This window comes from Cervus elaphus, chromosome 28 (assembly GCF_910594005.1).
Source record: "Cervus elaphus chromosome 28, mCerEla1.1, whole genome shotgun sequence".
In the NCBI taxonomy this organism is placed as follows: domain Eukaryota; kingdom Metazoa; phylum Chordata; class Mammalia; order Artiodactyla; family Cervidae; genus Cervus; species Cervus elaphus.
Genome location: NC_057842.1, coordinates 45,645,675 through 45,670,419, shown reverse-complemented (window position 1 = coordinate 45,670,419; position 24,745 = coordinate 45,645,675). Strand labels below are relative to the sequence as shown.

At 43.1% G+C, this 24,745-nt stretch overlaps 1 protein-coding gene across 4 annotated transcripts; it reads left to right on the top strand.

The window, feature by feature from the left end:
* Positions 1–933: 933 nt before the first annotated feature.
* Positions 934–22,873, top strand: PRDM1 (PR/SET domain 1). 4 transcript variants are annotated; one of them, XM_043890256.1, is made up of 7 exons: positions 934–1,504; positions 3,119–3,367; positions 9,718–9,837; positions 13,350–13,602; positions 18,700–19,820; positions 20,264–20,392; positions 20,743–22,873. In XM_043890256.1, exons 1-7 carry the CDS (start codon positions 1,463–1,465, stop codon positions 21,313–21,315), a joined length of 2,487 nt encoding a protein of 828 aa, XP_043746191.1. In that variant the 5' UTR covers positions 934–1,462; the 3' UTR covers positions 21,316–22,873. The 4 variants fall into 4 exon arrangements, with proteins under 4 accessions (XP_043746191.1, XP_043746189.1, XP_043746192.1 ...); XM_043890254.1 differs by having other exon boundaries at positions 1,054–1,188; XM_043890257.1 differs by lacking the exon at positions 934–1,504 and adding an exon at positions 2,666–2,840.
* The last annotated feature ends 1,872 nt before the right edge of the window (positions 22,874–24,745 follow it).

Here is a 24,745-nt window from a genome sequence, read left to right as displayed (position 1 = left end):
TGACTAAGTTGGTATCATTAGGTTAGGACTGGGTGTGTGTACGTGGGGGTGTGCATGTCTGTCGGGACGTGGGTGTGTATCACACGTGTATTTAAATGTTAGAAAAGACACTGCAGCCTAAGGTTGAAGGAGAGATGATTTTAAAAAATCACCATGTATAGAAGAGAAGCAGGAATAGTGGGAAACTTGTGCTACAAAGATCTAAACAGTCCTTGTAATGGGGTGTCTGCTCTAAATGGACCCTTTGCATGATTGTTTCTCTGAATTAGAGGATTCCTTGGTGAAGGCACAAGACCATTGAAGGAAGTAAAGCATCTGGTTTGTTTTGTAATGAGAAGCAGGAATGCAAGGTCCACGCTCTTAATAATAAACAAACAGGACATTGTATGCCATCATCACAGGATGTCCTTCCTTCAACAGAGGACTGACTGGGGCTGGAGGAAAAGCCGGACAGGGCTCCCGACGACGAGCCCCACTAATTACTGACTCCGTCTGCCTTCCACTCGCAGTGATCAGTTCCACATTCTCTTTAAGAAACAGATTAATGCTCTACATTTTGCAAACACACTCCCTCTGCCTGTGGGTTTTGGGGAGGGGAGAAAAGCCAAAGAAATTTTAATCTGTAGGATTATAACTTTTTCCTATTTCCCTATTTACTAAATAATTGAAAGAGGGAAGTCAGTTTCACTATGTATGAGCTTTAATAATCAGGAGAAATAGACGCTTACAAATTTGGGGGCGGGGGGGGGCAGGGGGTAGGAAGGAGTCCTTTATTTCCCAAGCAATAGCTTGAGGACTAGACAGCTACGTCTTATTTCATAACATGCAAATTAATTGCTCTTTTTCACGTGCTCTTTTCAAGTAAGTTTTGTAAGTTCTCTAACTGGATCTGGGCCGAGGAACTCCACAAGTTTAGATCCTTTTTAGGTTTCCCTGAATTTAAGGAATGTGCGCCCCCTCACAAAGCCGCGGCAGGAAGGAGGGCGGTCTGGAGTCTTTAGAATACAATACAGCCCGAGTCTACGCGGAGGTTAAGTGCCTTCAAAGGGAAGTCACGATTCCAAGTAAATGTTGAAATTCAGATACGGAGAGAGGAAGCTCTGGGCGCTCGCGGGTTGGGGGGAAAGCCCTCGGCGGAGCTCGGCGAGGCTTGGCCAGGTGCGGCCACGCCCCCTCTTCAGGCGACTGGTAGGAGTGAATCACGAATGGGAAATCTGCAGGCTGGGAGGGGGTAAGGGCCGAGCCGCCGGCCGGGTTAACAGAGACTCTGAGCGCCGCCGTGACACTCGGCCCTCCAGTGTTGCGGAGAGGCAGAGCAGCGCGGCACCTGTCCGCGCCGGGAGCCAGGACGCGGGCGCGGGCGGCCGAGCAGAAGGGCACCGCCGCGGTGCGCGCCAGCCTTCGGCCGGGAGGGGACGCGGACCACTGCGGACTGTTTAGGCATGAGCGACATTTATCTCAGATGTTGGATATTTGCTTGGAAAAACGTGTGGGTACGACCTTGGTAAGGAACTTGATCTTGTTTTTCATTCTGAAATTGATCTGAAAACTACCCCCCCCCTCTTTCGGCTAACGTAGTCGCAGTATAAACCAGAAATGCTTCTGCTTTAGGGCGCTTAGCACTGTCAAACATTTATAAGACTTTTTCCTTATGAATCATTAACCCTTTCAGTTCTAGGCATAATTGTCAGTTCATTGAAATTTCAATAGTGACTCCCGCCCACCCCCGTCCAACAAAGTAACTATTCCGCGTTGGCTTAATTTAAAATTTTGGTTTTATTTTAACACTTATGTGGCATCGTGACTGTACATGTCGCAGCTACATAGACTTAAGCACGTTTGTTTCAATCGTGACTGAGGGAAGGACTACTTCGCATCTGATTTTAAAAAAAGGGGGGGGGGCCATCATATTTAGAAAAGAAACAGAAGAATGGAAAAGCCACCCTGAAGGACTTGGACAGTGTTGTGTTTACATTCTAACGAGGACACGTTCTTACATGGAAATAATACCCTACTCCTTTTTAATACGTTCCTACTTTTCCCCCCAACACGTCTGTATGGGAAAACAATGCAGACGTTGTTTACCTTTTTACCCCCTCTCTCTCTTTGGAAAGCAGTTTTCCTGCGTGTGAGGGGGGGATTTGCGGGAATACCCTTATCAGTTTACAAGTGGAAGCAGAGCTTGTCTTCTGAGCCTTCTATATTTGTTATAACTTTAGTTACAGTAAACTGTAGCCCATCAGTGACTTCTGGGAATTCGTACACTTTCAGATTTAAATGGAAAGTGCTATTTGTAGCTGAGGGCTCCTAAAGGAATTCTCTTTAGGGAATTCTATTGAGTTTTATGTTTTGTTTTTGCTTTTTCAATCTGGCGTGAGATACCCACAGTCAAAAGAAACTGTGGGGAGTTTGCCCCCTGCCCCCCACCCCCATCTTTCCTTCTCTTTTCCTATGGTCCAGATGATTTCTGAAAAGCTGCAGCTCAGTGATGCTGGCAGGATGCAGTCCTTTTCAGTCTTCCATGTGAGAGGATGAAAGAGATCGTGCTGCAGAGGGGGTGGGGGGGGGGCGAGTTGTTTTGAAAGTTGTTTTGAGTTGGGAGCTGGTGGGAAAGTTCAGTCTTCCCCATTTGGAAAAGGCAGGCTGGGTTCCGCTCCTGCACCACACGCGCTTTCCATTTTTAGCTTCATTCAGAGGCAGACAGAGCTCCTTCCTCTTCCTCTCCTTGTTTGTGACACTTTTCTGAGGCAGCTTTTCCAGCGCTGAGGGTCTGGCGGCCATGACCCCAGGCGTCCTGGGACAGAAGACTGGGCGCCCACAACATTTTTCTGCTGTGAGAGGTAAAACCAGGGATTGTTCAGAGGTGGTTCTTTTCTTTTTTAAACTTTGTCCCCCAATGAGGTTGCCACACTCTTTTTGTTGTTGTTGTTGTTGTTAAAGGATAGCATTTAAAAACCTTGCTTCTCCAAGGCAATCTTTATACGGCTTTTTGGCTCTTACTCAACTGTACCAAGCACTCTGCATCTGCTTTTCAAGTCTTCAGACGACTGTATTAGTCATAGCCTCTCAGAGGAGCCACGGGACAATGGGGATTAAAGGCCTTTCCCTTCTCTTCCAGGCTGCCCCCAAGTGTAGCTCCAGTGCTGTGAAGGTTCCAGGGTTGGCAGAGGGGACCGAAGGGACCATGAAAATGGACATGGAGGATGCAGATATGACTCTGTGGACAGAGGCTGAGTTTGAGGAGAAGTGTACATACATTGTGAATGACCACCCCTGGGATTCTGGTGTGGAAGGAGGCACTTCGGTTCAGGCAGAGGCTTCCTTACCGAGAAATCTGCTTTTCAAATATGCCACAAACAGCAAAGAGGTAAGCCTCTGGTTTCTTGCTGAAGAAGATTGGCACCTGACGCCAAATCTCCCTGTTTGCCCTTGAGGCCTTGTATATCTATGAGAATCTGTAAGTATCAGTAAATAATTGATCACTTAATTCACTTCTTTCATTGCTTTCTCCTGCCCTAAGTCTGTCCCTGCTTATTTTCTCCTGCTCTTGACTATTCCATATTAATTAGTAAACAGTTAAATCTTTTGGCAAGTTGACATGTCTTAGAAAAGCCGAATTGCAGCGTGGGGTGGGTGAAATTGTCAGCAGCTTCGAGAAAGTTTCCTGACCGCTCTGGACTCACTGGCTCTCATCACCCAGTACAATTGCTTTGGAGGGAGAAAACTTTTTCTTTGAAAAAAATGTTTTTCATGTTTCTTTTGTCTCCTTTTGGTCATGAGATGGCTTTAGTCTCTTTTTAACGAGCCAGCTTTATTAGCTGGGTTTCTAAAATTATTCTTAAAACCTTGACGTGTTTATGAACTGAAGTGATGGTGTAAAGTGAGAAGAGGTTTGTGTAAAAGTGTCCTCTGTCCGGGTGACTTCAGAGCTAACCACTGTTTATCTGCGGCAGCTCCTCTGCTCTGGCAGGGCTGGCAGGCCGATTCCTTCTTGGCCTCTGAAGTGGGTACACTCTTTGTTGTTTCAAAGGGGTTGAAAACCCAAACTTGGAATGAGCAAAGGATTTGTGTTTACCCTTTTATATAATGATTATAGCAAGGCGTGATGTTTAGCTATGAAAAAACTCGCAGAACCACCTCTTGAGAATTCAGCTACTGCAGTTGCTCTCGTGGGTCAATTCAGGGCTGAGTTGCAGGAATCGACCCCACCACAGACTTACCACCTCCGTCCCCGTGGCTCGCTGTCAATCCTATCACTGCCTTCAGAAAGTCGTGAAAAAGGGGGTCTTTTGCTGTGGGAGTCCAGAATTCCATCGAAACTATTCATTACAACCATGTCAGATCACTTTCTTCCTTCCCTAAGGAACAGTATTTGAAGGCGTTGAGAGCTGATTTGGGAAATACTTTGTCTCTTTCCTGTTTGTGTGTCTGAGTTCAGTGTTGGTAGTGAGGGGGTGACACAGCTGTCTAAAATTAAATAGAGCAGCTCTGCTTTGGGTTTCATTAAAACTCAACTTTCCCCCCCACCCCATTTTTCCTACTGGGAGAGAGGAGGCTGATTTCATAAAAAGCAAAATTTAAATTCTATTTGTATGTGAACATTACCAAAAACTTGACCCCAGAAGTCGTCCTTAATTACATCCTTTTTGTGAAAGTAACACCCTTTTCTATAGAAAGTCTCTTAGTTTGTGGCCCATGGAATCAGTATAGGATTTGTTTGGGTCTGTAAGGTCTGTCTGTGGCTTTAAAAAGTGTAGCATTTTTTCCCAGATCAAATTTGACCAAATACTGGTCAGTTCCCAGATTTTAATGTGTGTTGTATTGCCCTGTCCAGCCGCTTGGGATTAAAATCAAGACCTCCACTCTGGTTCATCCTTGCCTTTTAGTTTTGTAGTATTGTCCTCATTTCAGCTCTTAGCTTGTCTTTCAGTTTTCATCATTCTATGTAAAATAATAGCTAAATAGGAAAAATGCCCTTAGATCATTAGTCCAAAGTTCAAAAGACTAGGCACGTACTTAAGGTGTATACTTGGAGCCAGAGCCAGACTTGGAGCAAAGTTCTTCAGACTTTCCAACTAATGCTTCTACATTGTGCTACACTGGCCCCTCTTGGTGTCACTGTGGTTTTATTTATCATCTTAACATACTTCAGACCAATCCTTTATTAAGCTTGTTTGCTGTTTTTTCATTGCATGTGTAACTCCCTGTTTCATATGTTCAGCACTGAAAAAGCATACTGTGCCTGTATTCCTAAGGAGGGTCCTTCGGAACAAACCTAGTAAGAGGTCAGGGTTCTCTTACTGTTTTCTCCTATTTGATTTTACCGAAATGCTTGAAGAGAACAGTGTGTCTTTAGTCCTTCGTCATAAAAGTAACCAGGAAACCAGCTTAAATGTAATACTGGCTTAAGCTCCGTCTGTAATGTGTACCTGCTTTTCTGTTTCGCCTTCCTTCCTTTTTGCACTTTGGAAAAGGACAGCTCCCTCAAGATGGTGAAAGAGAACTGTGAAATTGAGCCATAGAGAGTATGATGGCTGCAAACCAGTTCTAGGACAGAAACATTCAGAATGGATGAAATGTTTACATTGTCATTATTCAGTTAGTTCTTTCAGTCCCACGATCCGTGGAAAGAGGAAAAAAGCCTTTGTACAGGTAGTTTTTATCTGACTGATGTATCTTGCCTTTCTTTAAATGTTTTCATTTAAGTAGCAGAAGATGTTACATTATGTACTGATGTGCTGACATCCTGGGGATTTTTTTTTTAACAAGACCATTTTTCATTATGAATTTGTGCTATGTGTCAGCACCTTTTTTTTAGGGGGGGTTTAAAAACAAAACATACAAACCATATTTCTGATCTTGACCCTCATTTTTAGATTTAGTTTAGAATCATTTTGCACCTTTAATGAGGCTGTTCTTACTTCCTATTTCCAGAACCCAAACCAAATATAGACATTCTATTCAAAAAACTTTTAAAACTTTTTAAACTGCTGGGTTATTCTTTTAGGGGGATTTTCCCCTTGATCTCCTGAAATAATCTACTGTGAATACTTGAACACAGAAAGATCGATTTAAACACTTCTGTTCTAGAAGCCGTAGCCTGAACTGAGGTTGCTTGCATTGAATTCAGAGGCTCTGTGGCTCTGAGCCTGAACTCCAGAGTCGTGTGGCAATTAAACATCAGGCCAATGATGGGGATTCAGTGTCCATTTTGATTGAAGTCCATTATTAACTCAAGTTATCTGTAAAAAGTATCTTGCCATAATATGCAATTCCCTCTTCATACTGCCTTTTATTGGGAGACCATGTAACCAGGCATTTTCTTTAATATAAAGATAATTAAGGAAACTTTCCAAAAACATCTCTATCCACTCCACCCCCTTTTAAAAACAATGGAGTAAAGTGCAGGCTGAAGTCTTGGTTCACTTCAGAGCACTAGCCATCTCAATGCAAATGTGCTTGTATTCAAAATAGAATTTTAATCTAATGAGTCATTTTTTTGAGGGGGAAGGGAAGAAGTAGCTAGTAATTAAAATGATTTTAATATAATTTGGGGTGAGGATACTTATACCATCATTAGACCTGAATGATATTTCTGCTTGAAACTCAATGAGATGCATATGTATTCATATATTCCTAAAGAGGGAATTCGCTTTAAAAAAAAATTATTCTCCTTACTATCCAACTTTCATTCGGCACTCCTAGTCCACCCATACTAAGTTGTGACATCTTCATTTTGTAAAATGGAAAACAAGCCCTATTTTTTGTCTCAGGGTATGTTGTGTAACTGAGGCTGTTGATAGATGTGTAGGGGTCAGCCCAGCACAGAGCACACAGCTGGGAAGTGCAGGCAGGCGGGGAAGTGGGAAGGCCAGCAGCCTCTCACTGGTAGATTTACGGGAGGCACACAGGAGTCCGGGCCCAGCAATGATGCTTTAGGACCCTGGTCAGTTCCAGTGAAGTTTCCTTCCTGAGCTTAGGTGAACACGTTCTTAATTAGTCCTTCTAGTTCTGGGAAATTCAAGGCACACACCAGGTTTCCCTACATTATGTGCTGGCTCCAAGGATAGAACTTTGTTGGTTGTTGGCTAAGGCTCACATCCAGATCTTTCCAAGGCCAGAGGGAGAAGTATGACTTAGTCTTTTACTTCCCATTAAAAACTACCCTGGTTCTGATTCCCACTCCAGTTACCTGGCTGAGCTCAGGAGTCTTAGAGCTGGAATCTTAGAGTTATAGCTCTTAAGTCCTCTTTGAATAATTTCTCAGATAAGGATCTGAGATGAAGGTGCTAATTGTGAGATAGGGTGCTAAACTGAGAATGGATAGAGATAGTATATGAGCTAAACGGTTCCTTCCAGCCTCAAAACTCTATGATTTGGTGTCTCTATTCATGTGTGACTATATAAGTACCCAAAGCTCTATGGATTGCAGAACTTAAAATATTAGTGTTCTGTCTCACTTGTAAAGATAATATAGTATTGAGGCTCTTTTGTTTGGGACTTGAGGATTTCCCTAAACCTCCCTTTCCAGACAAATTATTCTCCTGTCTTGTCTGGTGAGTTGCATTTCTATGGCTGTTGATGGCAGGAACTCTTTAATGCCGCCTATCTTCCCCAGTGACTTGCCTATGGCTGCGCTCAAAGATGTTTGGTGGCTATGTCTTCTGCAAATTCTTTTGTAGGAACAAGTTGCTGGTTGACTTCTTTCGGACCATAAGAAAGTGTTGTGCATTTTCTTAGTGTAAGATTGATAGCTGAATACGAGGCCCATTGGCTAAAAGAATGGCAATTCAGGAGAAAAACCCTGACCTCGATGTCACACTACTTGTTGGTAATCAAGCTCTGACTCCCAAGACACTGTCTGCAAGAGACTATAATTTAAAACAAAGTTGATAAACCAGTTGAGTACCTTTTTTAAAATTACTGCTTTAAAGTGGATATGTTGAAAATATCAACTGCTAATTATTGGCTCACCAGTGAATGACATTATTTGTTTTTCCTGTTTGTCATTTTAATATTATGGAATAATCACTCAGATATGAATGCCAAATGATTTGTGTCATAAAAGCCAATTCCATGAATTTTTCAAATTCATTTCAATAATATATAATAAACAATGAACCTCTGAATAAGTCTACCTAAGCTTTAGGATGTATTTTTAATTCAAGACTGTTATAAAGTGCTCCTCAGAGCTATACTGCCAGCATATACCAATAACGATGAACTGTTATTGAAACGGCAGATAGATGTAAATGAGGCAGAGGAGTAGAATGAAATGAACATCTGCTTTTTTCAGCTCTTGCCAGAAATTCATAACGTACCAAAAATAACACTCTAGCTCACCAACCTTCTTTCAACTTGTGTTGGGTATAGGAAATTTTCTTTTTTTCTGTCTTTCCAGTCTGGGTATGCTCCATTGGCTTGTATATTGAATATTAAATTTTTAAAATTAATTTTTCAGTCATGTATATGAGAAAGATTGGTCTGTCACAAGCGTGTAGGTGTGTTCTATATCCTTTTAAACAAAGATTTCAGTTGTTGATGAGATTTAATGAAGTATCAGTGTATATCAAAACCAAAACCTTAGATTCCACTGCAGACATTTATTGATTCATCTATAAAGGCCTACCATTTCAGGTGCACAATTATAAAGGAGCCACCAGGAATAATAAAAACTGGAAATAAATACGTTTCACCTCTCCTTTTGGTCCATATCAGTAAGGCGTTCAGTAAGTGATTTGTAGGCTGTTTTGGGTGAAAAGAAAATCGAAATGGGAACGTGAGTGAATAAAAAACAAAACAAAATGTACTGCAAAATGTTGTAAGGGACTGTTACAGAGTTCTTTTGAATAATGATGAATTGCTTCCTGATTCGTGGACTTTTTTATACCCACCCCCCCAAGAAATTTACCATCAAGGAGTAACTGGTATAGTTAACATGTTTCTTTTTAGCAAGGCCCTCCAGAGTCAAATGTGTGATCCATCCAGTCTGAGAAAGTCATTTCCTCTGATCTTAGAACCCACAGCTCTCCTAGATATAAATTCTATTTCAGAGGAAGACTTTTGACCACCGTTGAGCAGAAAATGCTAGAGAAGAGCAAAGTTACTTGAAAGAATTTCCTTCTACTAAAGAGAACTTACAAGTTATAAAGGAAAGGAAAAAAAAAAAAAAAAAACCTCATCTGGAATGAAAAAAATATATTGTGTTTTGTTTTTGGTTCCTTAGGCCTTTGTGGAACAACCAAAGAACATTACTTTGGTTTCTGAGGTTAAAACTATTTTATTCCCCTTAAGCACACTGTGTTTATGGTTTGAGGGAGAAGAAGAAATAGGAAACTAGGAGAGGGCTAAAATGGTCTAACCTTGACTGTCTAATTCTGCAGTATCCGAAACTCATTCTAAAATGGAATAGTTTTACCCATTCTGTTCTTATAGCATAAAAAGTATTAATAAAAAATATTGGACCCTCAGTCACCAGAGATCTAGACTATTATACTTGGCTGAATATTTGCTTATCATCTGTGAGTTTAACAGATAGTCTTCCCCAAAAGTCAAGCTCGTTGTTAATTATGTAGGCACCGTTAATGTCTGCTCTCTATAGCACAATTTTGTTATCATTGGTGGTATTACCATTTGACAGTTCAATTCATTGAAATGAAAAGATCGATTCATATTTTACTGTTGAACTCACTGTTTCATATGTTTTACCCCCTTTAGGTTACTGGAGTGGTGAGTAAAGAATACATACCAAAGGGAACACGTTTTGGACCTCTAATAGGTGAAATCTACACCAGTGATACAGTTCCCAAAAACGCCAACAGGAAATATTTTTGGCGGGTAAGTAGGGAAATTTTTCCCGACTCATTAAGTATTAGGGGAAAAAATGAAACTAAAATTGCTGGGTCACTTCCTTTTTCAACTATCCTGGGGCTCCCCGCAATATTCAGGGTCCCCATGGACACAGGGAATTCTAAGCAATTGTGACGAAACTGGTTAAAAGTTCAGCCTGGGAAACACAGCTTGAAGGTAGTTGGGGTGAAGAGGTGGTCTGTGTGAATTTTAATTTTTGCGATTCATTAGAGTTTTGTGATGAAAGGAAACAGTTTGCTGCTTGCTTCAAGGGTAAGTTCATTTGCATTTCTGTGCAAGGAAGTAGTAATGAGTCACCACGCCTTAGATTTCACCCCTTCTTGATTTCTTGCTGACTTAACTTTAATTGAATGGACGAGTGATCACAAATGAATTACCTTGAAAATAAATGCCATTTAGGAAGGATGAATAGAAGATGGTACTGAAGGCATGGAGATGGACTACAAGACTCATCCTGTAAAATGTATCTGTACCATGAAACTACTGGATTTGACAGTACATAAGTTATTCCACAGTGTAAGGGAGATGCTTACAATCATTCAAGATGATAAACTTTCCTTTAACATCCCATCTAGTCAATATAGTTTCCTTTGGAATATCACAGAAAGAACCTCACAGGTGAACTAATTAGATGGAATCTTTAGGTAAAAGACCCTGGATGAGAATGAACAGAAAAAAATGGACTGTTTTCCATTTTCCCATCCATCTCTCTGGATATTCAGTTTCCTCAATTAGAAAATAAATTTAAAAGCAATTATATATATGTATGTATATAGACTTCCATAAAATGTACATGATTACTGGGAAACCTTTATTGAAATTCTTTCAAGAAACAGTTGCATGGTAGCAACAAAAACTGTTTTATACTTGTTTAGTCGCTAAGTTGTGCCCTATTCTTTTGTGACCCCATGGCCTGTAGCCCACCAGGCTCCTCTGTCCATGGGATTTCCCAGGGAAGAATACTGGAGTGGGTTGCCATTCCCTTCTACAGGGGATCTTCCTGACCCAGGGATTGAATCTGTGTCTCCTGCATTGGTAGGCGGATTCTTGACCACTGAGCCACCAGGGAAGCCCATATTATACTTTTTCTAGTCGGATTTACCTAGAATGCTTATATTTTTGGGGCAAGTATTTTTATAAAAGACCTATATTTGTTGATCACCCAGAAGCTGTTCCTAAGAAACAAGCTTTTTTTTTTTTTTAACCCAGGAAGTTTTGTGTTTTAAGAAATGTATTTTACTATTTTCCGAACAAAAGAGATCACTGAGAATTTCCCACTATGAATTGCATGCTCACAAATTTAATAATTACTCATGCTTAAAATACATTTAATACCTGACTAATAATGGGTAAAATGTGAGTGCATTTTTGCCTTTATTGCCAGTAAGGTCTTCTGAGAAGTGAGCCATAGATATTTGTAATTCATGGAGTCTAAGGTCTGAATTAAAACAATCCAGCATAAGTCTGGTTAATGCATGGTCCTTTCAAAAAAAATGACAAGAAATATTTAAGAACCTCCTATCTCTGTCTCAGTTCCCTAGTTTACTGAAGATTCACTCTAAGTAGCTGAAATGCTTTCCCTGAGAGGATTTATTTGAATTGGTCCTTCACATGCAAAGGATACTGTAGGAGATAACTCCCCACATGTTGTTAAAAGCATCCTGATTTTGCTGGCAGGAATATGAACATCTGTTGTGAGGAAAGAAAAAGTTTCATGCAAATTACACAGTCAAAGAAGAGAAGGGATGTTCAAGTTGAGAAACCAGTGACATTTCTTGTAACTGTGCTATGAGTCAGCACGTTTTTAATCTTCTTGATAATATATGGAAATAGAGTGAGGGTGATAGGCAGCAGTGTTCATCTGACGTATCATTATTTTATTTTCTTGTGGGTATGTGTGTGTGTGTGTGTGTGTGACTTCATGGCATCGACATTTCTGTTTTTAAATGAGGATACAGTAAATTGTAGTCTATGGAAGGCTGACTGGAATCAACATACCCGTAGCTTTAGAAAGCAGTTTCCGCCCAGCGAAGAGTGCAAGAGCGATGGAACCCCGTGTTCCTGGAAGTTTGCACATCAGAGTAAACAAACTTGAAAACCCCTCTTGATAGCAGAATTCACCCAGCCTTGTTCCATTTTCTCTTAACAAAACACACCGCAAAAGCTCTCACAAGCTGCTTTGATGAAGCCACATGTATTTCCCCCTTCACAATTTACAGGAAGTTACTCTTAAAAGAAAGTGATTCTGGTGTTTACTGCCTGTGTTAAAGGGACAGAGTTCCTTTTTGTCTCTGATAACGTTTGAGCGAAATACAGAAACAATTTAGAGATTAACACAGTCAGTATGTGACTAAGAACAAAGCAATGACCTGCTGTCCGGTTAGAGCAAAACTTCTGCTGTGAATCATGGCCTATGACTTGGAGCCTCCAAGTTGCAGAAAACCAGGTATTGCTTGTATATGTGTAAGGATCTTTCTTAAGTCTGGAGATGAGATGGGTCCATCTTAAAAAAAGGGAAAGAGAAACTTTCTGGGGAAGGTAAAGGGTCTGTTTATAAAGTTCAGTAAGACTTTACCTTTTTACTGAGTGGCCTGAGGATATCTGCTAACCAGAAGTAGTATTACTCTAGGACGAACTTTGAATTCCTCATTTTCTGTTGCTTTTAAAGAACAACATGGTTTTTTCCTCTTCTTCCAAAAACACAAACCCTATGGCTCTATGAGTGGTGTCTTAGCCAACCTCCTCACAGATAAGAGGGTTCCCTCTCCCTTCCTCAGCCTTGGAAGAAAAGCACAAGGCCGAACGCATTAACCAGGAGAAGTGACTTCTCAGTAGACTGTCAGATGCTGGCTTCTGTCCCAGTGTTCACTTTGTTATGGCAGGTGAAGTTCACCTTGGCCCCACCCAGCGTTTCCACAAAAAGGCAAAGTTCCAAGTATTCATATGAACAAGTGTTACTGCTGGACTAGGAGGCTTGGGGGTGGAGGATGTTTGCAGAGTTTAAGCCTTGGGCGGGGGTGTAGGAAACGGCAAGTACAGAGGCCATAGAAAGAGCTGAGACTCAGTTTGACGTACTCAGTCGGGTTGGTCTAATACCTAGTGACTCAAAGCATTAAAAGCCAGAATGATCGGAACTCAAGCCAGTAGTGTTGCCTCTGTGCCATTCACTGCGCTAGCAGACAGAACTAGGTGCGGCAGCTCCTTAAACGAAATCTTGTGTTTCCTTCTTCTGTAGCTTTTCCCCAAACATGAAAAGACCCTAAAACTGAAATGGAAAAGGTAACTGACAAAGCGTGCCTCCCCTGTTTCCGCCCTTATTTCTGCTGATTCAAGACAACTCTGGCTAAACTGATTTCCTTTTCTAACGAGGCAGTCAGGGACCAGAAATCATACTTGCCGTGTTTATTCTCAGAGGTGCTGGCAAGCTTTCCGTTGCATTGGGGGCTTTCTTTTCCACGTGTGTCTTCTCTTTTGCGCAGATCTATTCCAGAGGGGAGCTTCACCACTTCATTGATGGCTTTAATGAGGAGAAGAGCAACTGGCTGCGCTACGTGAACCCAGCATACTCTCCCTGGGAGCAGAACCTGGCCGCCTGTCAGAACGGCATGAACATCTACTTCTACACCATTAAGCCCATCCCTGCCAACCAGGAGCTTCTTGTGTGGTACTGCCGGGACTTTGCGGAAAGGCTTCACTCCCCTTATCCCGGAGAGCTGACAATGATGAATCTCAGTAAGTGGATTACAGAAAAAAAAAAAATTTTAAATGCTAGTAATGTCAGTTCTACCCCTTTGCACTAATAACATGTTTAATTACATGGCTTCATTTGATGGACCAAGTAGGTGACTTAAACTCAGCACTGGGAAGAGAAAAACAATTTTTTTCAGTCTCTATTCCTTATAATGAAACTTAATCATTTGAAAAATATTAAGAGCAACTCTGAATGTATAGGAAGAAATAAAGGTCCAATGCTATTGTGTCCAAAAAGGGGCAGGTAGGATTATATTGTAATAGAGATTAGTTCTGACATGCCATGGATGAAAGGTATAGTTCCTTGTTTGTGGTAATTTGTCAGTACTTAAAATATGCTTTGAAATGTAGATGCACATTTGGTTATCAAGTTATGGTCTGATGTGAAACATAAATTGTTTAGAAAAACTTGGAGCTATAATTTTTCAAATCTTATTCGAAATGGATAGCCCTGAAGATTTTATATCTTCGCTTCCTTCCTTATGGTAAAAACCTAATTATCTGATCTCCTGATCGGTATTACAGTAACCACCTATCACTTCATCTTAACAAATTTTCAGTTCCTTAGGTTTATAAGCTTTTACTTTTCTATTGGTTAAAGTTGCTGTCATGACCTCTCTGCAAAGGGCTACTTTGTTTTAGTCATTCTCAAGTGATCTCTAGGAATGATGTAAGATTTACCATAAAATTCCAACCTGTTGTAACTATAGTTGTATATTCTCAGACTGCTTTTAAAGCAGGTTTTTAAAATCAGCTCCTTTTGGTTTCAAAGTTTGGCACCTAAATGCTGAAATTTTTGTAACCTTTTGTTTTGATCTCATTTCCAACATAAGAAGTTGGAAGAACAGTACAAAGAATTCCCAGAAACACTTTACCCAGATTCATCAATCATCCATATGCTGTCCCATTTGCTTTATCTGGAGTCTAAATTGTTTTAGTTCACATTTTGGCCTTTGAGACCTTTGGGATGAATGTTAATATTAACATAAATTAAAATTTGACTTAAATTTTTAGCCAATTAACAAACCAATTACTTATCCTAGTCAGGTATAATCCAACTCTACAGCTATTTGGTACTTATCCCACACTGTCTAGTTGACTGCTTTCCCAATGATCTCAAGACTATATTTGTAGTTTTCTGAAAAGCTGAGGCTATAAAAGCTTAAAGACCTCTACCATAATATATTTAAATTTGTGTTTGTGGTGCTTATATACACACATATAGTGCACCGTTGAGGTTTGGGAAAAAATCCTTGAAATGTTTGGAAACAGATTGGCTTCCAGCTTGAGCCATAGTAGGTACAATCAGGTCCTGGCCAATGGTGGTAGGTCTTTTCCCTCATCTCTCTTTAGCACTCCCAAGAGTCCCCATCATATCACTAGTACCAAGTATCCCAGGAGCCCTTCGCCCTTTTATCATCTGTAGGTGCCAGACCCAGTGGTAAAAGGCAACTTACACTCCAGCAGGCCATCTCCCAGGAAAATGAGCTGCTTCTTCCTGACTTTCTCAACATAGCTGCAGCTTCCTCTTGAGGGTCTCCTCACATTCCTTGAGCTTCATCATTCATGGATTCAGAAAAAAAGACTTTGTTATTTTCTTTGAACTGTGACTCCATTTTAAATGACCCACCTTGGTGACTTTTCAGTAACCACAAGGAAGTTTTTTCACATACATCCCTTACCTTCTTCCAGACAAAGAAAGGTCCTAAAGGCCTTGCATTTTTATTCCCCAACAAAAGGCCCAGCACAGAATTTTAAGGTTCAATTGCTTATTCTTTGAGCTCTGAAGGAACTGCCATGTTCTCTATGAAATGACACCTTTGTTCCCTCAAATATCTCTGTCGTTGTTTATGCAGAGTTTTTTCTAAATGGTGGTCGAACATTTTCAGGTACCCATTGACTGTCCAGTATTCGTAGTACAGAATGAAAGTTAACAATACCCAGTCACAGTAAGCCAAGACTCCTGCTGCCTGTTGTGCAACCAGTTGTCTTAGGTGTGGTAACTGATGATTGAGATGCTGATCAGGAAAATTTCCACTATTTCATCAGGCCTAAGAGGTAGATTGTGTCTTCAGATGAGTTGTGTTGGGTTCCATGTTTCATGCACAGTAGAGGCCTGTGTCAGAATCTCTGTGAGGGCTTTAAAATGGCAGTGATGGTTCAGTTGGTAGAATTTTGAGAAGAGATTTGAAGAAAACCGAGGTCAAGAAAAATCATAAATAGCCAGAAATCACAAGTAGTTATTAAAAAAAAAAAAAAACCAACAAAGAAAAGAGTAGGAATTATTAGGTTTAAGTCCTACCTTCCCAAGTTTTTTTTTTTTTTTTTTTTTTGGGTTTTTTTTTTTTCAGTCTATCTAACTAACCCATCTAGAAAACAGTTGACCAAATTATAGACTTCTAAATGTTAATCTGCTTTCTCAGTTTCAGTTGAAAACAGACTTTGTTTTGCCTACTGCAGAACTTCTAGGTTCTTTCTTATAGTCTTGGGGGTTCTTATTATAGATCGAAAATGTGAGTCGGCATAATTAAGCCATTCAGAGCCTTCAGAAGCAGTTCACTCTTGAAATGACTCCGTCCGCCTACAGCCATTAAAGAATTAAGAACAAAAACAGATCTTGATTTTCTTTTTCAAGTTAACTCAAGCTGCTGCTGAGTGGGAGAGTCAGAAATGACACCAGCTCCACTGATTACTCAGCTACTGAAGGATGGTTTTTTTTAATGTACCTTCATATAGACTCCATGAGGGCTTCCCAGGTGGCACTAGTGGTAAAGAACCCACATGCCAATGCTGGTAGATAGAAGAGACGCAGGTTCGATCCCTGGATCAGGAAGATCCCCTGGAGGAGGGCACAGCAATCCATTCTAGTATTCTTGCCAGGAGAATCCCATGGACAGAGGAGCCTGGCAGGCTGCACTTCATAGGGTCGCACAGAGTCAAACACGGCTGAAGTGACTTAGCACCCACATGCACAGATTCCGTGACTAGCACATTAGAACACCTGAATGGGGCTGACATTGTTCTCTGGATATTGTTTTTTTTCTAATAAGAAATAAATGTATTTTTATGAAGGTGTAAGAGATGCTGAACATTTATCATGGAGCTACGATATGCTAGGCACACTCTGCTCAGTATTTTGCATAGAAAATAATAAATTCCAACTTTTCTTGTTGGCTCGATTGTTAGCTTTTTGACAGTTCAATAATTGGATTATGGAGGTGCTCAGCAATAACACCTGACTAAACAGGAGGGCAGTGCTATGGACAGATTAAAACTTTCTGCTTATAACTTTAATTTATTGAATTTTAGAACCCAGAGAGTGTTGAAGCTACTAGAAAAAATTAGGAGACTTAGATGTAATTTGCCACATAAAAATGGCGAAAAGTTGTGATGGTGAAGTTTCTGTGTTTTCTTTATTTTTAGGGTTATATCTTTCTTTTTTTTTTAACTTGAGCCTATATGGCCTCCAAATCATTCTTTTTTTGCCTCAAAATCCCCTCCTGTGGCTGTGAGATGCCTTGCCTATCAGCTTTCCAACTCAGTTGCCTCTCTTCTTTTACCATTTCAGCTTTAAAAAACAAAAGTGACAATTTGAACTTCCTGCCTGCTGAGCCTCACTGAAAGACTGATATTGGCCTGATAAGGGGGTATTTATTTTGGTTTAGTGGCTTCAGAAATCCCTCTCCCTCAACAAGCTTTCCATCACTGCCCCCATCAGCATCTTCCCTGATAGTGTCTGGGCTGTGTTTATTCTGGGGCTTCAGGCTCACCCGGGAGTAACTGATAACAGCTAGCAGAGATAACGTTCTGAGGGGGCTCTCAAACTGGAATCGAATCCCTCAAGCCTGTCAGCCTGGAGAATGGATTTGAAGAGTTCAGACTCTGGAGTCCACAGAGTTCATTTCTAGACATATCAGGTATCAGCCTAGAGTTCTTCCTCCATTAAGTCAAGCAGGGACAACAAAATGATGCTTTTACGGAGGCTTCGCAAGGTCCCCCGAGCCGGCCCTCTTCTAAGGCTGAGACCAAGAGCTCTCCTACCTCTCATGGCATCTATACAAACACACAGCTGATCCTTCATCTCTCCCTACACTGAGGGCAAGTGTGCAGGCTGGGGTGCTTACCCGCCAACAACCAGAGCTCCATCCAAGCAGCTTGTATTCTACCTTTGGTTTCCAGGGAAGGCTGAGCAGCGAGTGGTCGGTTTTCCCAGCTCTGGCTGGTTGGTGTCTTCCCGAAAGCATCTCTCGTTCTGCATGTTTGGAGGGAGCAACGCTGACCATGGCCTGGAGAACCTGTCGTAAACAGGCTCTGTTTAAGAGCATTGCTGCTGTTCCTAAACAGTCTATTTACAGAGTAATAATATGCCATCTTTTGGAATACGTGTTTTCATCTTCGCTGCCTGTTTTCTTTGGTGCTCTAAGTAATTGAACTGGCTCGGAAAGTGCCATTTGTGGTTTGGCAGAGATGACTATGTCACGCCTTGTGATTCCGGGGGGACAACATTACTGGGAGCTTGGTGAGACCCAGAGCCTCAGTGAAATTCTGATGTTGTCAGCAAATCCGGAGGAAGGGGTCGCATCACCTTGCTAATCTGTTTGACAGAGGCAGTTTGAACAGGATTTTATCAAATTCGTATTAAACAAGAATGGAGGTGAAAATTGATGACTGCTTATTACTTGAAATGAGTCTTCATCTTTCACATCTAGTTCACAGGGTGTGCTGATTTCCTTTAGGTAAACTGTGACTTTTATTAACCTGTGACACCCCACACCCAGTATTTCGTGGAGGCACGCTCCTATTCTCGGTTGAATGGGACTGTTCTATCATGAGGTTTTTACCAGTGGAAACAGTCATCCGAACGATGTTATTCGTTTGACTGATGCCACCAGTGACCTGGTTTTGCTGAGGAGGAACTGGAATGGCATGAGCCTTCCAGAATGAGTGGGCGTTGAGAAGCCAGGTGGCCCTCTTGGGGCAGCTGGGGCTCAGCGTTTGCTCAAGGAAAGGGCAGCCTGGGCAGTGTCGCTTCAATTTTCTGTCTCCTTCTGAGTAATAATCACCCTTTCTTTATTTCAGCACAAACCCAGAGCCGTCCAAAGCAGCTGAGCACTGAGAAACACGAACTGTGCCCAAAGAGTGTCCCGAAGAGAGAGTATAGCGTGAAAGAGATCCTCAAATTGGACTCCCACCCTTCCAAAGGGAAGGACATGTACCGCGCAAACATTTCACCCCTCACTTCAGAGAAGGACGCGGATGACTTCAGGAAAAACGGGAGCCCGGAGATGCCCTTCTACCCGCGCGTGGTGTACCCGATTCGGGCCCCGCTCCCGGAAGACTTTCTGAAAGCACCCCTGGGATGCTACGGGATGGAGCGGCCGCCCTACATCACTCACTCCCCCATCCCGTCCTCCACGACCCCCAGCCCCTCGGCGCGCAGCAGCCCGGACCGGAGCCTGCAGAGCTGCAGCCCTCACAGCAGCCCCGGGAACACGGTGTCGCCGCTGGCCCCCGGCCCCCAGGAGGCCCGCGACTCCTACGCCTACTTGAACGCCCCCTACGGGGCCGCCGCCGAGGGGCTGGGCTCCTTGGCCGGCTACGGGCCGCCCACCCACCTGCCGCCCGCCTTCATCCCCTCCTACAACGCACACTACCCCAAGTTCCTGCTGCCCTCTTACGGCATGAGCTGCAACGGCCTGGGCGCCGCCGTGGGCAACATCAACGGCCTCGGCAGCCTCGGCCTCTTCCCGAGGCTGTACCCGCTGTACGGCGGCCTCTTGGGCGGGGGCGGCCTGCCTCCCCCGATGCTGGCGCCCGCCTCGCTCCCCAGCTCGCTGCCCTCGGAGGGGGCGCGCCGCCTGCTGCAGCCCGAGCACCCCCGGGAGGTGCTGGTGCCCGCGCCGCACAGTGCCTTCTCCCTCCCCGGGGCGGCCGCCAGCCTGAAGGACAAGGCCGGCACCCCCACCAGCGGCTCCCCGACGGCCGGGACCGCCGCCACGGCCGAGCACGTGGTGCAGCCCAAAGCTACCTCAGCGGCCGCTGCGGCCCCCGGAGGCGAGGAGGCGGTGAATCTCATCAAGAACAAAAGGAGCATGACTGGCTACAAGACGCTCCCCTACCCGCTGAAGAAGCAGAACGGCAAGATCAAGTATGAGTGCAACGTCTGCGCCAAGACTTTCGGGCAGCTCTCAAATCTGAAGGTAGGCCTGGCGTGGTCACCCCCGGCCCCCGACCCCGACGCGCGCGGTTTGTCCCCGGGAGGGCACACAGCGCGCCTGGCTCCTTAAACCTCCCGCAGGTTGTAGACTGCGGTTTTCTTCGTGTGAGACCCAGGTATGGCATCGGCGGCCACGCCGCTTGGGACCCGTTACTTCCCCTCCCCCGAGTGTCTTCTGATTAATAAACATCTGGGGTTTGCGCTCGAGGATCCGTGTGGAGCCCCTGCTTAGCCTGTGACTTTTCTTTAGCTCAGACACAACAGAGTGTTCTGAAACCCACATCGGGGTTTGATTTGTTCTAAGACTTCACCTTGATGCTTGTCTTAAGAGGTTTGCATCCTAAATGCCCTGAGTCCTGGAGCCCGGACGTTCACTCTCACAGCCTGCTGTGGGAGCCAAGCTAAGGTGTTGTGGCTTCTTTGCAGGTCCACCTCAGAGTGCACAGTGGAGAACGACCTTTCAAATGCCAGACGTGCAACAAGGGCTTCACTCAGCTCGCCCACCTGCAGAAACACTACCTGGTACACACAGGAGAGAAGCCGCATGAATGCCAGGTGGGCAGTGCTTTCTGGGTAGAACTTGCGACCTTTGTAGACAGTGTCTCAGCAGTCACCCTCTTGGTGTCCTAAACCAACACAAGAATTCTGCCTTCCTTAGGCTGCTGATGAGTTGAGATGACACAGCCAGCTTCCAGTGGGTGGACAGTGGTCGGGGAGGGAAACTCCACCCTGAGGGAGCGTCCCCACATTGCCCTATTTGCCTAACGCTGGGGTGAGGGGCCACAGGGAGTCTTCTCTGCCCTCCCAGGTTGTCCTGCGTGGGTGGGCAGCTGGCACCTCCCCTTGGCAGCTCTTAACCTTCTGGTCTCCACCCTCCCTTCCCTGCATCCCTCCCCACACTGCAGGTCTGCCACAAGCGATTTAGCAGCACCAGCAATCTCAAGACCCACCTGCGACTCCACTCGGGAGAGAAACCTTACCAGTGCAAGGTGTGTCCCGCCAAGTTCACCCAGTTTGTGCACCTGAAACTCCACAAGCGCCTACATACCCGGGAGCGGCCCCACAAGTGCGCCCACTGCCACAAGAGCTACATCCATCTCTGCAGCCTCAAGATCCACCTGAAGGGCCACTGTCCCATGGCCCCGGCCGCCGGGCTGCCCCTGGAGGACCTGACCAGAATCAACGAAGAAATTGAGAAGTTTGACATCAGCGACAACGCCGACCGGCTGGAGGACATGGAGGACAACATCGACATGACCTCTGTGGTGGAAAAGGAGATTCTGGCCGTGGTCAGAAAAGAGAAGGAAGAAACTGGCCTGAAAGTGTCTTTGCAAAGAAACATGGGAAATGGACTGCTCTCAGGGTGTAGCCTCTATGAGTCAACAGAGCCGTCCCTCCTGAAGTTGCCTCACAGCAACCCACTACCTCTGGGACCTGTAAAGGTCAAACAAGAAACAGTCGAACCTATGGATCCTTAAGATTTTCAGAAAACAAAAGGTGTTTTGTTTCTTAACTTATGACTTGGCGTGTCAGGGTGCCTGTCGCAAGCGCTTGTACATAATTCCAGTTCTGCAGAGCTCTCCCTGACGGCAGATGGTTTCTCTCACCTCTCTGGAATTAAAGAAGGAACCCCAAAGTTACTGAAATCTCAGGGCATAAATGAGGCAAAGACAATATATATACCTATTATATATACTTATTTACACCCCATCTATATATTTGAACCTGTTGTATTTTGAATATTTGTGTGAATATGTTTGCATAGCCTCCCCATTGCTAAGACTATTGCCTAGCCATAATTATTTTTTCAATGATAATCCTTCATAATTTATTATACAGTTTATCATTCAAAAAGCAATAATTAAAAAAAGTTTACAATGACTGGAAGAATTCCTTGTAATTTGAGTTAAGTGTTATATTTTTGTCTGGTGGCCATTCTTTGTAGATAATTTCTGCACATCTGTTTTAAGTACCTAAGATTTAGTAAACAGATACATTACTTCAGTCAACCTCCCTCTATAATAATGGTTTGAAAGTGAGGTTTGAGTATTGCCAAAGTTAGGCAGTTGATGTGTTCGTTCATAGGAGTATATTATTTGAACAGCCTTGTATCATTTGAACATAATTTGGGGGTATGTTTGCAGAATTACCCAGTAATAGGTAGAAGAAATAAAAGTCTTGTATGTTTCTGTAGAGAGGTCAGCATTCCTGCCCCCAGTCACAGATTTCCCAGAAAGGTGATAAGAAGGCTTTGCCAATCTGTCTCCCTCTTCAAAACACAGGGTTGTCCCACCCCCAAAGTCATGTGACCATTTGGAGTGGCCATGAGACTTTAGCATCCCAATGTATTATCTGAAAATGTGAAGAAGACAAAATGCCATGTTTAAAACCACTGCAAAATGTTTCCAAAGCACAGGTGGTTTTGTATGGGTGAGGTCTGGGGGCATGAGTCCAGGTGTTTTTGTTGTTGGTCTTTTTTGTTATTATGTCAAAATTGCACAAGCATGGTGCTCTACCAGGAAGGATTCGAGTTAGACAGGCTCAGGCCACACTTTAAAAACCAAAAACCGGAAAACGGGTATTCTCGTTGTCTTAGGGTCAAAGCGGGTAATGAACATTCCTGTCCCCAACACATCAGTTGTATTTGTTCCGTCTGTGCAACTCAGACTTTCCTCAGTATTTGTGTTTTTACATTTTATGGTTAATTTAATTGAAGAAGAAAGGGCATTGCAAAGTTGTTCAACAACAATTACCTCATTGAGTGTGTCCAGTAGTGCAGGAAGTGATAACATCTCGAATGATTTGCTACTCGAGAGGAGAGAGCACACGTGCGCCAGAAAGATGGAATGCATCCCCTTCTGCCTCGTCCTCTGCTAAGCCCAAAGATGACACGTTGGCATTCAAGGTGTAGCGGACAATGATGTATATTTATAAGTCTATTTATACCACTATACCAATGTATATATAATATATTTATAACCACTTAAAATTGTGAGCCAAAACATGTAAAAGATCCTTCTCTTCCTAATGGCAAAAGAAAAAAAAAAATCAAACCCTTTTTGACTCTGCTTAATTAGCACTCGATGACCTCACAGTTACATTGGTGAGCTTGGGCACCCCCTAGGTATTGTAAGAGATCCTAAAATTGTGCAAAGGTGGGGACCGCATAACAACCAGGGAGAGAGAGACATACTTTTTTAACTATTAAGGAAAATCTAAGATGGCTTTTTTTTGGTCACATTTTGATGTGGTCACACCCAAGTCCCAGAAATAGAAATCTCATCAACCACTATAACTTTTCTCTCTCTTCCTCTCCTTCCTTCTTAAATAACTGATGGATCACTAATCAATCTGGTTTATATATTCAGCATTTTGGTCTGTGGCAACTAATGTCAGCCTACAGAAGAGAACAAAGAATTTAGGATAATCCAGGGAAACCTAAGAGCCTTACTGATCTATTCCTTTAAATAATGAAACTGACAGTTGAGTATGATATTTTTTTTTAACAGTGTTTGACCAACACAGTCCTTGATTATAGGTAAACCAAAGCATCACACTCTGACATTGACATCAAATACTTTCTATTCCCCATCACTCATTTGTTCTCTTTTTGCCCTCTTGCTTTCTCATTAGTGGAAATTTTTACTGAGACCTGCACAGTGGCTTGAGACTTCGTAATTCTCTGTACCATCTGACTTTCTCTCTGAGGCCTCTTACATGTGAATGTTGAGCCCACAATCAACAGTGGTTTTTTTTTTTCTTTCTTCTACTCAAAGTTAAAACTGACCAAAGTTACTGGCTTTTTACTTTGCTAGAACAAACTATCTTATGTTTACGTACTGGTTTACATTGTTATTTATGTGCAAATTGTCAAAATGTAAATTAAATATAAATGTTCATGCTTTACCAATGCTTGTCTAGTGTCTTGAGTGAAGGGTGAGGGAGCGACACCTTCACCGTACTGTAAGGGTGGCCTTAGAATGAATTCTGGACGTGACACAGTTTGCCTCCATCCTGCTCGTGTCCCCACCCCCATCCTCCGTCCCCCATAGAGATGACTCCCTAGTTTTCCCACCTCCATTGGTGACTGCCTTTGTCAGGGATCTGACAGGGTTGATCACTTGCCTCTCATAAATCAACAGTGTAAGATTTTTGTCTTTAATTATGGGCCATAAAAACGTCTTCTAAGAAAAGCATTTCAAGCATGAGCCAGCTATTGTTTGCTTTTGTTGGACTTTTTTGTTTGTTTTACTTAGTTGATGGGCAGTGGGGTGGTAGTGAGGTGAGGAAGACTTGGATTAAGTCCAGAAATGCCATCCTAGCCTTGATCCAGGATGTATGTCTGTGGACCCAGCCAGTTCATGGGTGAGGGCCTCTGGGGAGCCCTGGGAACCTGAGGAGCATTTTGCCCATTGGTGGCATTATTTTTGCTTCAGTAGTCAACACCGAACACTCCACAGGGAATCATAGGGAATACTTCTGCATAGTTTTCCTGCCTTATGTGCTACAGTATTTTTTTTCCCTTCACATTTTAACTCAGGAAGTAGATTTGCCACTTGTGCTATTGAAAACAAATTTCAAGAAAGCTGTTTGACAGGCCTCTGGGCATTTTTAGTATGAAGCCCAGGGATCACAGTAGCCTGGCCACGTGGTCCCAAGGGTCATGTGTTGGGAATGGATCTACTTGCTTGTCCACTGACACTCCAGACACTAACCTTTCTCCAGTCACAAACCAAAAGCAAAATTTGAGTTTCATTCGGTAGACATGAATAGGAGATACTTACAGAAGAGTGTTAGTGCCCTCAATGAAAAAAAAAAAACCTAAAAGCCCTTCACAAATGGTTTTCCTGTTCGCCACTTCATCCATTACCAAGTTCATGGTACCATGCATGTTAAGAAAATAATGTT